This window comes from Anolis sagrei, chromosome 8 (genome assembly GCF_037176765.1).
Source record: "Anolis sagrei isolate rAnoSag1 chromosome 8, rAnoSag1.mat, whole genome shotgun sequence".
NCBI lineage: Eukaryota > Metazoa > Chordata > Lepidosauria > Squamata > Dactyloidae > Anolis > Anolis sagrei.
In genome coordinates this window covers 8,816,094-8,834,510 of record NC_090028.1, presented here as the reverse complement: position 1 = coordinate 8,834,510, position 18,417 = coordinate 8,816,094, and the positions used below count along the sequence as shown (strand labels likewise).

General features: G+C 43.3%; 1 protein-coding gene across 1 annotated transcript in view; it reads right to left on the bottom strand.

Moving 5' to 3' along the window:
* Window positions 1-18,417, bottom strand: part of PRMT7 (protein arginine methyltransferase 7) — a 65,687-nt gene that overhangs the window by 5,867 nt on the left and 41,403 nt on the right. Inside the window, exons 13-16 of the mRNA XM_067471019.1 lie at window positions 15,349-15,438; window positions 11,844-12,005; window positions 9,152-9,226; window positions 4,825-4,985 (exon numbers count right to left, since the gene is read on the bottom strand). Coding sequence (XP_067327120.1) covers window positions 4,825-4,985; window positions 9,152-9,226; window positions 11,844-12,005; window positions 15,349-15,438 — 488 coding nt within the window. The remainder of the gene's footprint in view (window positions 1-4,824; window positions 4,986-9,151; window positions 9,227-11,843; window positions 12,006-15,348; window positions 15,439-18,417) is intronic.

Sequence of the window (18,417 nt, the reverse complement as noted above, 5' to 3'; positions counted from 1 at the left end):
CTTCTACACAGCAAAATAAGATATGTGCAATGTGCAGAGGAATTTTTTAATTGATTTTTTTTAAAAAAAAACTATAGTCCGGCCCTCCAGTCTGAGGGACAGTAAACTGGCCCCCGGTTTAAAAAGTTTGAGGACCCCTGTTCTAAAGTGTTCGGGTTTTTTTGAACTACAAATAAGATACGTGCACTGTGCATAGGCATTAATTCATATATATTTTTTTCAAATTATAATCTGGCCCTCCGACAGTTTGAGGGACTATGACCTGGCCCTCTGTTTAAAAAGTTTGAGGACCCCTACTTCAAGCCATGGTCAAACAATAGTCCATGAAAAACAGTTGAACACAAGAACCCAAAATCCCAGACTCAGGAAGCCAGAAGCGTGCTGCTTAAAGCCAAGGTTAATCCATAGAAGTTTGCATGGAGCCACGTTGAACTGACAGCGCCTGTCAGTGAGAAGGCTAAATACCCTTTGCAGACATGAACGCATTGCGATGGCACACTTGGCTTCTCGCTTGCTTGCCAAGCGAGAGCTTCTATGGACCTTTAATGGCAGACGATCTTGCCTGTTCATTAATTCGTTATCTTCAAGGTAATAATGATAATTCGTTATCATCTTGGTCCAGCAGCCGGACCGGATCACCGTGAGAAGGCAAAGGAGACAAAGACATCTCCACCTGGCCGTGTGGAAATTCACTCTCATTATCATTCTCACTTTTCCCCTGAGAACTGACTTGCTGTTTCCCCTTCTGCAGCCTCACAGTCAACCCTGTCTGAAGCATGAACAGAAATCTGTAACCCATCCTCCTCCTCATCATCTTGTAGGAACTCTGGCTCACAAAGTCCACAGGGGTCAGCTTCAGACTCAGAGTCAAGCTGACTCACAACACTAGACTCCTATGTGTGGTTGTGATGAAAGTCATTGCCTGATGCCGAGGAGAAAACATTGTCTCGAGATCTACATTCTATGTTCAAACAAGAATCACGTTACAGGCAAATATTGATCTTTACTGCACAGGATGTTCTAAGATTTTACAGCTGGGAGAGCCATAACACCATAATTTGGTGACGCGATAACACCATACACTGTGTGCAGGTTCGGAAAGAAATGATCAACCAGGGAACAGATGGTTGTATTTGGAAAGGAGGGAAAAGTGATTATAAATCAATTCAATCATATGTGACATTCTAATTTATACATTATTCATTGAAAACAGCGCGGCGTTTCATGCATGAGAGACATTTTTATTATCGCAAATATTTAAGATGACAGAAAAATCAAAGCTTTTTTCCATCCAAGTTTTTTTAAAAACAATTTAGTGTGTCAGACAATCCTGTTCCTATAATTCCTAGTCTGCTGGACTGGCCACGTTGTCTGGATGCCCGATCACCGTCTCCCACAGCAGTTGCTCTATTCCGAACTCAAGAACAGAAAACGGAAAAGAGATTTAAAGATGGGCTCAAAACCAACCTTAAAAACTCTGGCATGGACACTGAGAACTGGGAAGCCCTGGCCCTTGAGCGCTCCAGCTGGAGGTCAGCTGTGACCAGCAGTGCTGTAGAATTTTGCCTCGATCGGCGATATCCACATTGGTGTTTTAGTATAAAAGTAATTTTTGTATTTGTCCCAGACTCTAATTAGTGCAGATCTCACAAAATGATTTTTTCCATACCAATTTTTCCGTACCACATGTACGAGTGCCAACCCACTCTCAAGTTGAAACTCTAATACCAGTGTTTTTTCCTCTGTTAGTAGTGACCAATCCTTAATCCAGACTAATGCGCAGGCCCTGAAAATAAGTTCTGAAATTTGGAAGTCCAAAGCCCCCTCTCTCCTTTTTGTCAGTCATGATCTTATGTTTAATTCTCGGCTTTTTGCCATCTATATATATAAATTTGTTAGGGGCATCCAACGAGGAAACAAAACTCAAAAACCCCCCAACGAAACTTAACCAAAATTCCCATGCCCATAACACAACCCACAAGGTACAAACATATCTACTCAAAATGAAAAACAACACAACAACACACTCACAAAACGGCAAAACAACAAAACTAAAAAAAAAACCAACTAAACTTAACCAAAATCCCCGTGCCCATAACACAACCCACAAGGTACAAACATATCTACTCAAAATGAAAAACAACACAGCACACTCACAAAACAGCAAAACAACAAAACTCAAAAATCCCCCAATGAAACTTAACTAAAATCCCCGTGCCCATAACACAACCCACAAGGTACAAACATATCTACTCAAAATAAAAACAACACAACAACACACTCACAAAACGGCAAAACAACAAAACTTAAAAATCCCCCAACGAAACTTAACTAAAATCCCCGTGCCCATAACACAACCCACAAGGTACAAACATATCTACTCAAAATGAAAAACAACACAGCAACACACTCACAAAACGGCAAAAGAACAAAACTCAAAAAAACCCCAACGAAACTTAACCAAAATTCCCATACCCATAACACAACCCACAAGGTACAAACATATCTACTCAAAATGAAAAACAACACAACAACACACTCACAAAACGGCAAAACAACTGAGCATGCGCATTGGCGCCCAGCCGCAAGTTCCCTGGCACGCGCACATGGCCTTCCGGCCAACGTTCCCTCTGCGGAAACCATGCCCACTCCAAGCCCCACCGCGCCGCTTCCCGCACACACACACCCCCTGCCGCACACACACACGCAACCCCACGCTCCATCACTCCCCCCGCCGCCGCATACACACACGCAACCCCACTCCCCCCCGCCGCCACACACACACGCAACCCCACGCTCCATCACTCCCCCCGCTGCCGCACACACACACGCAACCCCACGCTCCATCACTCCCCTGCCCCAATCTTACCTCCTTTTACTTCACGCCACCTCCAAACCCCACCCCGCCCCTTCCCACCCTGTCAAAATCTAGGAAAGACAGGAAGGAAGGAAAGAAGGAAGAAAGAGAAAGGGAGGTAAAGAAAAAGGGGGAAGGAAGGAAAGTTAGAGGAAGAAGAAACGGAAAGAAAAGGAAAGATGGAAGGAAAGAAAAGAGAGACAGCAGAAGAGAAAGAAAAAGGGGGAAGGAAGGAAAGACATAGAGAAAGAAGAGGAGAAGGAAAGATGGGAAGGAAGGAAGGAAGGAAGGAAGGAAGGAAGGAAGGAAGAAAGGAGGGAGGGAGGGAGGGAGGGAGGGAGGGAAAGAAGGAGAGAAAGAGGGAAGATTGGCCACAGCAACACGTGGCGGGTAAAGGTTGTTATTTCTATTATTATTATTATGCTATTGTTCCTATGAGACCCTTTTAGGGGGAATGGGAGAGGTGTCAGGTCCTGGAGGCAATGCATTGCATTATTGTTATTGTTATGATGGTGGTGAAATAAAAGGAAATAAAAAGTGAAAGAAGGAAGCAAACAGGGAGGGAAGAAAGGCAAAGGAAGGAAGGGGGAGGGAATGAAGGAAAGAGAGAAGGATGAAACCAAGTAGTGAAAGAAGGAAAGAAAGAAAGAGGTAGAGAAGGAAGAAAGGAGAGAAAGGGGGAGGAAAAGGGGGAAGGAATAGGTAGGGACCTCTCTTTCATAATAGTCCAGATATCTACCTCAACTTTGATAAGTTTTACTATAGGCCACAGCAACGCGTGGCAGGGCACAGCTAGTTCCATATAAATTTCCCTTACTTACGTAGGCGATCCCTCATTGGACGAGTAGGATGGTCTTCCATTATGGGTTTCCTTGTGGGTCCGTATGTGGCTGTGGAGCCCTATTCTTGCTCTGCATCTTCTTCCGCAGTGTGGGCATTGGTTTCCAGGCAGAAGGCGGTCCCGGTCGGGGTTGGCTTGACGCGCCTTCCTCCTGGCACGTTTGTCTCTTTCACCCTCCACTCGTGCCTCCTCGAATTCTGCAGCACTGCTGGTCACAGCTGACTTCCAGCTGGAGCGCTCAAGGGCCAGGGCTTCCCAGTTCTCAGTGTCTATGCCAGAGTTTTTAAGGTTGGCTTTGAGCCCATCTCTAAATCTCTTTTCCTGTCCACCAACATTCCGTTTTCCGTTCTTAAGTTCACAGTAGAGCAACTGCTTTGGGAGACAGTGGTCAGGCATCCAGACAACGTGGCCGGCCCAGAGGAGTTGATGTTGGAGGACCATCGCTTCAATGCTGGTGGTCTTTGCTTCTTCCAGCATGCTGACGTTTGTCCGCTTGTCTTCCCTGGAGATTTGCAGATTTTCCGGAGGCAGCGCTGATGGAATCGTTCCAGGAGTTGCATGTGACGTCTGTAGACAGTCCACATCTCACAAGCATAGAGCAGGGTTGGGAGGACAATAGCTTTATAGACAAGCACCTTGGTCTCCCTGTGGATGTCCCGGTCCTCAAACACTCTCTGCTTCATTCGGGAAAATGCTGCACTTGCAGAGCTCAGGCGGTGTTGTATTTCCCTATATCTTTGTTCCATAGATTGAAGATTTTAGCATTTCTTATGATTGGGAGGTTTTGAAATAGATACAAAAGCCTGGGTAGAATGTTCATTTTAATCAGGGCTATTCTCCCTAGCAGAGAAAGCTTTAGAAACTTCCATTTTAATAGATCTTTCTTTACCTTTGTCCATGTTACCTCATAGTTGTTTTTGTACAGTTGGGCGTTTTTTGCCGTTAACCAGATTCCCAGGTATTTAATTTTGGTACATATTTTGATCCCTGCCTCCCTTCTCTAAAATGGATGTCGTGGCTTCGCCAGGCGCACTCTCTTAGGCCTAAGCTAGCTTGTGCAGGTAAGGGATTCATTACACGCCCCATCCCTGAAAATGTTGCACTGTTTTCTTTGGGTTCAACTTACCTTGTCAGGTTTACGAGGCCTTCTTTCCTGAGCGTGTGCTCCAACACAGTTTGTTGGAAGTCAAAGGTGAAGACTTCCTCTGGATCCGAGAGGGACTTGCAAGGATACTCCCACAAAGGATGAGGTTCTGCTTCCCTGGATTCCCTGAAGTCTAACGAATTCTATGGGAGGGAGGGAAGGAAACAAAGAAGAATTCTTGGCTTAAATGGAAACTGCTGATTCTGACACCTGATGTAGACCTAAACTATCAGAAAACTCCTATATCTTCATATCAATATTCCCAAGTCTTCTGATCTTCAAGGGAGGACTTTCCCTCAATCCCACCATTCCCACTGGCTTGCCTAATGTATGTATTTGGAATTTCTAAAAGAGCACATGACAAACCAACCTGGGCACAGAACATTATTTGAGAACACAGAAACTCTGGACCACTCTGACAACTATCATGCCAGACAATACAGAGAGGCCACTGAAATCCACAAGCACATGGACAATTTTAACTGAAAGTAGGAAACCATTAAAATGACCAAAATCTGGTTACTAGTATTTTAAAACACCGGAATTAAGACTGTAAATAAAGAACACCACTCGGAAACTGAGAACTCCAGATAGCAAACAATCAAGGGCCAGTTAACACCTACCAAACAGAGGATGCCTCCAGACAACAACAGCCAGACTACCTCTATGATTGACTTTGCAAACTTCATTGTTGGAAAGAGCAACCTTCCAAGTCTTCACTATTTGTTTGTTAATAATGTATATATTTGCTAACCTGTATTGTATGAATATATTGATTTGTGGGCGGGGCTGCAGACATGTGATTATACTGAGCATGTTTAGACTCAGATCTAGATCTAAGGAAGTAATGCTACCCCTCTATTCTGCTTTGGTTAGACCACATCTGGAATATTGTGTCCAATTCTGGGCACCACAATTCAAGAGAGATATTGACAAGCTGGAATGTGTCCAGAGGAGGGCGACTAAAATGATAAAAGGTCTGGAGAACAAGCCCTATGAGGAGCGGCTTAAGGAGCTGGGCATGTTTAGCCTGAAGAAGAGAAGGTTGAGAGGGGATATGATAGCCATGTATAAATATGTGAGAGGAAGCCACAGGGAGGAGGGAGCAAGCTTGTTTTGTGCTTCCTTGGAGACTAGGACGCGGAACAATGGCTTCAAACTACAAGAGAGGAGATTCCATCTGAACATTAGGAAGAACTTCCTGACTGTGAGAGCCGTTCAGCAGTGGAACTCTCTGCCCCGGAGTGTGGTGGAGGCTCCTTCTTTGGAAGCTTTTAAGCAGAGGCTGGATGGCCATCTGTCAGGGGTGATTTGAATGCAATATTCCTGCTTCTTGGCAGGGGGTTGGACTGGATGGCCCATGAGGTCTCTTCCAACTCTTTGATTCTATGATTCTATGATTCAAGACTCCATTTTGTTACCAGTATGTTTTTGTACTTCAAAAAGTTAGCAGTTTGCTTTAGACCTCAGTGGATGTGGATCCTGTATGCTTTTAGACTTCAATGAAAGCAGGTGTCATTTGGACTTATGCAGGAACAGTTTACTATGTGTTTGCTTTGAGAAGTTTTGAGTACAGTTATACCCTTTGGACTTTCATGCGATGTATACTTAAAGCCTTTGGACTACGGACTATTGATTAAGAATGATGCCCTGTGTTCTTGATACTGAGAAACCACATCCTATCTATAAATGTGTCTGTATACTGAATTAATGCAAGATGTTTATGAGTAAACAAGATATGTTACTTTTCAAAGAAGACTTGTTTTTTGTCTCTGAGTGCATATTTTAAACTAAGAGGTTTCAAGGGAGAGTATATGTTTTGGGCAGCTGCAACTGCAGTTTCAACTTCAACATTAAAGAAACATTTTCAAAACTGTTAGCTAAATATATGTTGTTGCTTTTTTGCAGCGGCATGTCTTTGTCCCTGGCAGTTCAAAGACATGGTTTATCAGTTTAACAGTTGAGTTACCTATGTGTCATTACGTGAATGCTTGTGAACATCACTTGTTCAAAGGGTTGACTTCTAACAAGGTCATGCGTTGTAATGAAAGTTTAAACAAGTCAGATTGGTGACCTAACTTTGCCTTGCTGCATCCTGCTTAATATCATCACATAATCAATAAACTATGGTTTTATGACCTGTGACCTGGGTCCATTTTGATAGGACCCTGTATTTTGGTGGGCCAAGGTCTCCCAGTGGGCTTCAATGGATGACATTTAAACCCTGGATCCTTTAGAGCCCTAGTCAAGCAACCCAACGACTAAACCACTTGAGCTCGCCACTACTGTTGTTTGCATTTTATAATAAATGGCAAAGTACAAAATATAGTGCAGTAACCAAAGAGATGTCAAAGCCCAGCAGCTTTTCCTCTTCGCTGGAGGGCGAGTGCTGCACTTGTCCAGAATCCTGAGCAGAGAAGAATCCCAAGGGCCAGACTTGTATAGGAGTCAGAAAAGAATTTGTTATTAATTAACTGGATAAATCCGATTCCCCTCCAGCTATCTTCAAGAACGTACTCTTTTCAGTGCAGACTCTGCCACAGCTTCACAGCTGCTAAAGTGACTCATTAAACTTGTCATCCCAGACATTTCTAAGTAGCAGTTACAAATAACTACGCAATTTTTTTTGCAATTAAGTTAATTGGTCCTGTGTTCTCGAACAATGAAGGCAGGGAACTCGCAAATGCTCCTTATTACTACAAAAAAAGGATGTGGTACAAAAGTTCTTGGGGGAGTGTTCGTTATTTTAAGAGCCATTATTGGACCTTTGTTTTCCTCCTCATTCTCATCTCGTGTTGCGAGGCTCTGATGCAGCTGCTTTTAATGGTTTGCTAATGCTTTTATAGAATTAGTCCATGCTTTGTTTTACTGCCAATACTAGGGTTTTAATACTATTTTATGGGTACGTGTTTGCACATGAATACATCTAGGTATGGACATTATTATCTGCATCTAAACATTCACAAAGTCTTTTTATTACGTTACTAGCCATCCCCTGCCACGCGTTGCTGTGGCCCACATGAGGGTTCTGTGTGGGATGTTTGGCCTAATTCTATCGTTGGTGGAGTTCAGAATGCTCTTTGATTGTAGGTGAACTATAAATCCCAGCAACTACAACTCCCAAAGGTCAAGATTCTATTTTCCCCAAACTCCACCAGTGTTCACATTTGGGCATATTGAGTATTTGTGTAGAGTTTGGTCTAGATCCATCATTGTTTGAGTCAACAGTGATCTCTGGATGTAGGTGAACTACAACTCCAAAACCAAAGGACACTGCCCACCAAACCCTTCCAGTATTATCTGTTGGAGAACTATGTGCAAAGTTTGGTTCAATTCCATCGTTGGTGGGGTTCTGAATGCTCTTTGATTGTAAGTGAACTATAAATCACAACTCCCAAGTGACAAAATCTACAACTCCCAAGTGACAAAATCAATTTTTTTTTTAAGTGAAGGACATACATTGGGTTGTTAGGTGTCTTGTGTCAAAATTTTGTGTCAATTTGTCCAGTGATTTTTGAGTTATGTTAATACCACAAATGAACATTACATTTTTATTTATATAGATTGTTTGGTTTAGGCCATGTCCAGATTTGATTCCGGGACCAGGGGTAGGAAGGGATGGAAGAGATACTGAGTTGAACTGAGTGAAAGCATGTGTGTGGAGCCCCCGGTGGCGCAGTGGGTTAAAGCACTGAGCTGCTGAGCTTGCTGACCGAAAGGTCGCAGGTTCGAATTCAGCGAGCAGATCCGCTGTCAGCCCCAGCTTCTGCCAACCTAGCAGTTCGAAAACATGCAAATGTGAGTAGATCAATAGGTACCGCTCTGGCGGGAAGGCAACAGCGCTCCATGCAGTCATGCTGGCCACATGACCTTAGAGGTGTCTATGGACAACGCCAGCTCTTTGGCTTAGAAATGGAGATGAGCCCCACATCCCAGAGTCGGACATGACTGGATTTCATGTCAGGGGCAAACCTTTACCTTTTTACCTTATGTGTGTGGAAAAACATGTGGTGTTACCCAGGGAAAGCAGGAAGAATGACTCACAGTCTGTGAGGCTCAGCGGATGGACCTCCCACCACTGTGTGCTCCTGAGTCCAGGCACAACTTGCCTACACACTAATGTGTCACGGGTCACAGCCCAACATACAGCTTTGAAAGTTCTGGTCTAGCTCCCAAGATGACCAATTCTGCTGCAATGTATTCCGTTTACTGCTCATGTTGGCGAGAAACTCACCTTAGATCACTTTCTCCACCATTAAATCTATGATGCAGATCGCATTTCACAGACATATTGGGAAGAATGCCTCACCTTTATCATCTCATCCATGGTGCTCACATCAAACCCTTCACAACTGCCACATGGGCTGCGGATGCGCCACAAGTCCTAGGGAAAAAGAACACAATGGTATTTCTTTTAGCACTTCAAAATGAAATCATAGAGTCCTAGAGTTGGAAGAGGCCACACAAGCCATCCAGTCCATCCCCTGACATACAGGAAAAGCACAATCAAAGCACTCCCGACAGATGGCCATCCAGTTTCTGTTATAAGAATAGTAATAATAACAATAGCAATAATAGAATTATAGAGTGGGAAGAGACACCATAGACCATTCAGTCCAACCCCTTTGTGCTTTGCAGGAAAAGCACAATCAAAGTACCCCTGAAAAATGGCCAGTCAGCCTCTCTTATTATAATCATAATCATAATAAATACAATCCTAGAACTGGAAGAGACCCTAGGGGTCATCCAGTCCAACCCCCTTGTGTCATGCAGGAAAAGCACAATCAAAGCCCTCCTGACAGATGGCCATCCAGTCTCTATTATAATAATAGTAGCAATAATAATAGAATTATAGAGTTGGGAGAGACACCATAGATAATCCAATTCAACCCCCTTCTGCTATGCAGGAAAAGCACAATCAAAGCCCTCCCAACAGATGGCCATCCAGCCTCTGTTTAAAGGCCTTCAAAAAAAAAAGGAGCACCCATCACACTATGAGGCAATGAGTTCCACTGTTGAGCAGCTCTTGAAATATAATGTATTTGCCTGGCGGTATTAGAACCACTGTATAAATGCTATATTATTTCCAGTTCAAATACACAAAAAGCACTTTTAAATCTGAGTGTTTTATCAAACCAGCATAGATTTTAAAACAAATTGGAAAAGATACACATTTCTTAAAGTTGGCTCTGCATCTCGTGGTGCCAGAACGCAGTCTGTTCAGCGTCTTCCGAGTCGCCCAATCTTCTGTGTGCCCAGAGGAGAGTCTCTCATTTGGTATCAGCCACTGATTGAGGTTTCGGGTTTGAGCCTGCCACTTTTGGACTCTCGCTTGCTGTTCCTGCGAGTGTCTCTGTAGGTCTTAGAAAGCGATTTCTTGATTTAAGGTATTGGCGTGCTGGCTGATATTTGAACAGAGGATGGGCTGGATATATCAATAACTTGGTCCTTTCATTACAGGCTGCTACTTCCCAGCGGATGTCAGGTGGTGCAATACTGGCTAAACAGGATAATTTCTCCAGTGGTGTAGGGTATAGACATCCTGTGATACTGCGGCATGTCTCATTAAGAGCCACATCCACTCTTTTAGTGTGGTGAGATGTGTTCCACTGGACACCAGAAGCAACCAGAAGCAATTCAAAATGGGCAACAGCATAATTGCATACATGTTTCTTTGAAAGTAAGTCCCAGTTTATCATAAAAATGTGCCTGAGCTTTTTGTCAGTGGCATCGGCCGCACAGCAAGGCAGGAACAAATCGATCACAGCCACCTTAAGCTATAAACTACTTTATATTACAGCTATATACATTAGAAGCTACTTAACACTAAGCATGTCGTAAACTTGCTTCTTTCCCTTCCGATCATAACATCGTGAACACACGAACACTGTTATCAGTACTAGTCCACACCTCCTGCATTCCAGAGTGACGTATGACGTACAATGCATGACGCTGCATCCACTTGTTCTGTTGTTGTTATTGTTGTTCATTCGTTCAGTCGTCTCCGACTCTTCGTGACCTCATGGACCAGCCCACGCCAGAGCTCCCTGTCGGCCGTCACCACCCCCAGCTCCTTCAAGGTCAGTCCAGTCACTTCAAGGATGCCATCCATCCATCTTGCCCTTGGTCAGCCCCTCTTCCTTTTGCCTTCCACTTTCCCCAGCATAATTGTCTTCTTTAGGCTTTCCTGTCTCCTCATGATGTGGCCAAAGGACTTCAACTTTGTCTCTAGTCTCCTTACCTCCAGTGAGCAGCCGGGCTTTATTTCCTGGAGGATGGACTGTTTGGATCTTCTCGCAGTCCAAGGCACTCTCAGAACTTTCTTCCAACACCACAGCTCAAAAGCATCTCTCTTCTTTCGCTCAGCCTTCCCTAAGGTCCAGCTCTCACATCCGTAGGTTACTACAGGGAATACCATGGCTTTGACTAGGCAGATCTTTGTTGCCATTCTGATGATATATTTGTTCTATACACTTGATTTATGACCTCTCTAGGAATGCCGTTCCCTCCATGGTTTAGTTAACTCTTTCCACACAGGAATACACTCGGCACATAGCTACTGTATTTTAAACATACATACATACTTTGAAATCTACATTATAAATTGCAAACAGCTCCAACACTTTTGCTCTCAGATTGGGTTGAACTCTCCAAGGATAAAAAAAAATAGCAATGGTTGCAGTAATCTGTTCTCCCTCCACCATTCATTATAACATCACAAATCCCTTCTAAGGCGAAACAGTGTAAGTTATAACAAAAACACAGTTGTCCTTAGATTGCCAATGCTGGAGCATGTCAGAACAATAATCCAAAGCATTTTTATCTCTGGAGAACACCATTCTCAATGACTGCTAGCCATGTGGCTTGAACTGTTGACAGGTGGCCACAAAGCTCATCTGTCCTGAAGCAAAGCAGTTCTTTTAGATCTAGATGATGCATTCAGAGGTGATGCACTTGAATCGTAAAATGTCGCTATGGGGGAAAAACCAGAGACACTTTACCTTGAACTCCACAACCATCAGGTGAAGGGAAGCCGACTCGGGGAGGACCTTTATGTCACTGGTGAGGTGGGGTGCCAGCGCCGTCCGGGCGTACCAGAAATATAAATTGTGCCATGGCAACAAGCTTGTAGAGAAAAAGGGCTCGCCGATTAGAACGGATACCTTGGAGAAAGGAAGGGAAAAAGGATCTAAGCATTTGAAAACAGACCAAGATGCACGCAGACAAGAGGATCGGATGTCCTCACATCTGAGCACTATTATCACCACTCTAACTCCTGGTGGTGCAATGGGTTAAACCCTTGTGCCAGCAGGACTGAAGACTGAAAGGTCGGAGGTTTGAATCTGGGGAGAGCACGGGTGAGCTCCCTCTGTTAGTTCCAGCTCCCCAAACGGAGACATGAGAATAGCCTCCCTCAAGGATGGTAAAACATCAAAACATCCGGGCATCCCCTGGGCAACATCCTTGAAAACAGCCAATTCTCTCACACCAGAAGCAACTTGCAGTTTCTCAAGTCACTCCTGATACATGCAGGAGAGTTTTCAGAGACTTATAGAATTATGGAGTTAGAAGAGACCATATGGGCTATCTAGCCCAATCCCCTGCCATAATGGAAAAGCACAATCAGAGCACCCCTGACAGATGGCCATCCAGTCTCTGTTTAAAAGCTTCCAAGGAAGGAGTTTCCACCACACTCTGAGGCAAAGAGTTCCACTGTTGAACAGCTCTTACAGTCAGGAAGACCGGGATTGTGGCGCAGCTGGCTGAGTGTCAGCTGCACTAAGATCACTCTGACCAAAAGGTCATGAGTTTGAAGCCAGCCCGGGTTGGAGTGGGTTTCCAACCAATTGTGTAGCCTGTTGTCAACCTTTGCAACCCGAAAGACAGTTGCCTTTGTCAAGTAGGAAAATTACGTACCACCTTAAAGTGTGGGGAGGCTAAATTAACTAATTTATGGGGTCATAAAAAAAAGACTCCAGCAAGCACTCCAGCAAAAGCATGCGGGGAATGCGGGGAATGCGGAAGTACTTCATCAGCGTCGCAGATGGACGATGAAAGCGACAGCTCCCCTGGCGGCCAGAAAAAGTTAAATAGCCTCTGTCTATGTCTGTATATGTTGTATGTCAAAATTGGCATTGAATGTTTGCCATATATGTGTACATTGTAATCCACCCTGAGTCCCCTGCGGGGTGAGAACGGCAGAATATAAATGCTGCAAATAAAGTAATAATAATAAATAAAGCAAAATAGAGAGGCATCATGACTTCTCTCAATTTAGACCCTAGACTCCTTCTGATGCAGCCCAAAATCCCATTGGCTTTTTTAGCAGCCACATCACACTGTTTGCTTCTGTTCAGCTTGCTGTTCTCAAAGATTCCTAGATCCTTTTCACATGGATTGCTGTTGAGCCAGGCATCCCCAATCCTATATCTGTGCATTTCATTTTTTCTGTCGACGTGTAGTATCTTACGCTTCTTCTTGTTGAGATTCATGTTTAGTTTTGGCAAATCAGCTCTCTAATCTGTTAAGTTGTTTTGAATTCTGATCCTGTCGCCCTGAGTATTAGCTATCACTCCTGATATGGTATCATCTGCAAACTTAATAATCATTCCCTCTAAACCTTCATCTAAGTCATTAAGAAAGATATTAAATAGTACTGAGCCCAGGACAGAACCCTGAAGCATCCCACTAGTCACTTCTTTCCAGGATGAAGAGAAACCATTGGTGAGAACGTGTATTGATTCTCTCTTCTTCCCTTCTCCCATAAATATGATAATTGTACAAGAAACTTGGTAACAGAAGAAAATCCTCTCAACCTCATCTTTTCCCAGTTTCAAAATGCCAAGCCAATGCAATGCAAAAAGGCATCTAATGAAGTCACCAATAAAAATTAAAGCTTACTCTACCACTGAAAAGCTGTTAAGATTTTAACAGCTTTTCAAAGGCAACCCCACGCTCTCTACGTGGGGTTGCCTTTGAAGACAGCCCGGAAGCTCCAATTAGTCCAACGGGCGGCAGCCATGATACTAACAGGAGCGGGGCGCAGGGAGCATACAACTCCTCTGCTGCACCAGCTCCACTGGCTGCCGATCTGCTACCGGGCTCAATTCAAAGTGCTGGCGTTCGCCTTTAAAGCCCTAAACGGTTCTGGCCCAACTTTTCTATCCGAACGTATCTCAACCTATCAGCCCACCAGGACCCTAAGATCTTCTGGGGAGTCCCTGCTCTCTATCCCGCCGGCTTCACAAGTGCGGCTGGCGGGAACGAGAGACAGGGCCTTTTCTGTGGTGGCCCCTTGGCTTTGGAACACCCTCCCCATAGAGGTAAGATCAGCCCCCTCGCTGATGGTGTTTCGGAAAAGATTGAAGACATGGATGTTTAAACAAGCATTCGGTTAATCCGTTGCAACGAATTATGATGACTAAAGGACTGGTAATCATGGACGATGAATTTGGATTGCGACTCCAGTTACGAGATGCATTGGATGGTTATTGGTGGCCCAATAATTTGTATTGTATATGTGTTTTATGCTTTTAAACTGAATATTGTTGTTTTTTAAGTGTTGTAAACCGCAATGAGTCGCCGATTTAGGCTGAGATATTAGCGGTATACAAGCGCATTAATAATAATAATAAGAAGAAGAAGAAGAAGAAGAAGAAGAAGATTTGGACAGGGTGCCAACAACAACTCTAAAACCTATCAGTCTTGTGGCAATGGTAGAACCCACTATACCAGTGTTTCTCAACCTTCCTAACGCTGCGACCCCTTAGTACAGATCCTCATGTTGTGGTGACCCCCAACCATCACATTATTTTGCTACTTCATAACTGTCATTTTGCTCCTGTTATGAATGGTACTGCAATTATCTGATAAGCAGGATGTATTTTCACTGGATCAAATTTGGCACAAATACCTGATATGCCCAAATTTGAATAGTGGTGGGATTGGGAGGAGCGGGGAGTGATTGATTTTGTTATCTGGGAGTTCGAGTTGTTGGGATTTATAGTTCACCTACAATCTGAACTCCACCAATGATGAAATTGAACCAAACCTGGCACACAAAACTCCCACGGCCAACAGAAAACACTGGAAGGGTTTGGTGGGCATTGACCTTGACTTTGGGAGTTGTAGTTCACCTATATCCAGAGAGAACTGTGGACTCAAACAATGATGGATCTGGACCAAACTTGGCATGAATTCTCAATAGGCCCAAATGTGAACACTGATGGAGTTTGGGGAAACTAGATCTTGACATTTGGGAGTTGTAGTTGCTGGGATTTATAGTTCACCTACCAATGAACCCTACCAATGATTGAATTGGGCCAAACTTCCCACACAGAACCTCCATGACCAACAGAAAATACTGTGTTTTCTGGTGGTCTTTGGGGACCCCTCTGACACCCCCTCATGATCCCTCCAGGGGTCCCGACCCCCAGGTTGAGAAACACTGCACTATACAGTTTTTAAATGTTTTTTTAAGTCTCCCAGAAGATTGAATCGACTTACCTTTTTGTCCCCAAGATCAGAAGAAGTCAACGATTCAGGGTTCTTCTCTATTATTTTAATTTTATTTTCTAGATGGTTGGCCTTAAAAATCTTTAGAAAGGAAAAAAATAGTGATTGTGATGAGTGACTTCCTCAAGCTCTCATTCCTTTTGAGAACTGCTTTCCAACACAAAAGGCATAGCCAATCATTTAGGACAAGGGTGGGCCAATGGACAGGCCTATGGAGATATTTTCTGGGCAGATCCCTACTGGGGACCACAAAGACTGCAACAAATCACAGAAATAAAGCTCAGAATTGGAAGTTGGTGGAAGCCACTTCTTGTTTTGGAAAACAGCTTTTTAGATGTCCTATCGGCAGAGTAGAGGGATATAAAAGGCTTCCAAGAAGTAATGGTTGTTTACCTGTAACAGTGTTTCTTTAAGTGGTGATCTGTGAAATTCACATATATGGTATTTCCTGTGCTTCCATTCCTCATAGAGTATATAGCCAGTGGGAGGGGCTACTGCCTCAGTTCCTTTTGTCTGCCGCTGTTGCAGCAGCTTAAGAATCTCTTGCTCTTTAGGCTAGCTTTCTTTTTACATCATTGTTATTGACTGGTCACAGTTTACCTGGGCAGGTTAAGGATCACTCCACTAGATCTGTGGTGACCTCCAGTGTCCTTCTGAGAGGCTTTCTTCTGGAAGACCTCTGTCAAATGGATGCTTGGTCTATTCCAAGGGTCCTCAAACTAAGGCCTGAGGGCCAGATACGGCCCTCCAAGGTCATTTACCCGGCCCTCGCTCAGGGTCAGCACAACTCTGAAATGACTTGAAAGTACACAAAAGTTTGAGGATCCCTGGTCTATTCAATTCACTTTTGTCATGTTCGGCACAGTTAATGCCCACTGTCGTAAAGGTGTAGCCTTTGGCAGAGCAGTCCTCTTCTCTTCGGTGTCATGACACCCACCACCCACACTAGTAGCTCGCTAGTCTACCATATGTGCGATTTCACAGACACCACGATGAAGAAAGGCAAGTAACTCCTCCCTTTTTTTGTATGAAAACAATGGCCCAGAGAATTGAGGAAGGAGTGATCCCGGGTGACAAAAATGTTGATTCAAAATGAGAGAGACAAAGCTAAGGTTGGGTTGTTGTAGGTTTTTCCGGGCTATATGGCCATGTTCTAGAGGCATTTCTCCTGACGTTTCGCCTGCATCTATGGCAAGCATCCTCAGAGGTAGTGAGGTCTGTTGGAAGTAGGAAAATGGGTTTATATATCTGTGGAATGACCAGGGTGGGACAAAGGACTTTTGTCTGCTGGAGCTAGGTGTGAATGTTTCAACTGACCACCTTGATTAGCATTTAATGGCTTGGAAGTACCTGGGGGGAATCTTTTGTTGAGAGTGATTTGATGTGCCTGATTGTTTACTCTCTGTTGTTTTGCTGTTGTAATTTTTGAGTTTTTTAATACTGGTAGCCAAAACTCAAAAACTCAAAAATGCAAAACTCAAAAATCTAAGTTATATGATTACTCTCTAGTCTCAAAATTTCCTGAATTCTAATGCTTCAGTAGGCTTGCGGGGAGAGCTGAGGTCAGCCTGCCTGTTGCTCACAAATTTGGAAATGTAATTGATCAAGAAAGCAGACTCAAAAGAACTCCAAAGTACATACAAATCAGATGAGAACATGATAGAAAACCCTAAATCCCTCAAAACTAAAGACATAAAGATGAGGAATCATGCTTGTTTAGCAATAAACTATAATCACATCCAATCTTCTTTATGATAGTGCAACTAATATTTTAACTAAGCTAATTCACAAATAGCTGTACACATCTGTGCAGATATATCTACAATTTATGTAATCTTGAATGCCCAAAGGGCAGCTTTTCCCAATCAGATGCTTTCCAGATATGTTGGATTACAATCCCATCATCCACAGCTAAAGTTGGCGGCATATAACCGAACCCACATTTTCTTCGTTGCTTTACCACTGTTTGCTTTTAAAACAATCTTGAAGACGTAAGAGCGGGGCCACCGGTTGTTACTTCTCTAATGTATTATTTTTATGCAAAACATCATGAGCATTAATTCACCCCAAATTACTATTATTACCAACTTCTGGTAGAAAAGAGTTTCTTCAAAAGACTTCTAATCAACACTCTAGAAACAACACCCTAGAATCACTTTCATTTAATTCTCCTACTTAGCGCCTGCAGAGCAATTTTCATGTTATTCCACCAATTTCCTTTCAAAGATTTAATCCTTTTATTTTAGGTTGTTGCAGAGAGCAATTTGTACTGAAATGCCGGATATCACATGGCTGGATCATTTTTTTATAAAAAAATTTCATATAAGATGATTTGAACAGAATATTTTCAAAGAAGATTGTGACGCATAAAATATATATGGATTTGTATGAAAGGTGTATGAATGGGGCCTAATTGGGCTGAAGACACAATTCTAAAATAATGAAGCCTGGAAAACAACAACACTCAGGAATTATATTTGAAAGTTGATGAACCATGACAAATGATTAACTGTTGAACTTTTGGAGGAAATTATCTCTGTTTACATTGCCAAAGACAATCGCTCTTTTAAGTAAGGAAGTCAACACAAGGATCCTTATGTTTACCAACACCAATTAGGAAGAGTCAACATCTGCCAGGAACTGAGAGGAAGCCAGGCTGGAAAAAACATCTATCATTCATTTACATCTTTGGAACATCAGCAAGACATATCACTATATAAGAGACCTTATTACAATCCAAAACTGTGACAGATAGCTATGCTGTTCACCCGCCATGCTCTACTGAGAGAGATGGTGTACCTTGGGAGTGGCAGATCTGCTATGGGAAAGCAGGATTTTGGTCACTTGCCTTCTTTTCTCAAGGGAAGAGAAAGAAGTGCAATTTTGGAATATGCATTTTGGTGTTTTAGAAGTTTTGGAAGTTTTAGAACTGTGTGTTGGCAAGCTGCAGGGTAAGCAGGGTCTGGCCTAAGCAGGCGCTTCTCCAAGGAAGAAAAAAGAATATGGTAATATTTGGATGAACAGAGGCTGGATGGCCATCTGTCAGGGGTGATTTCAGCT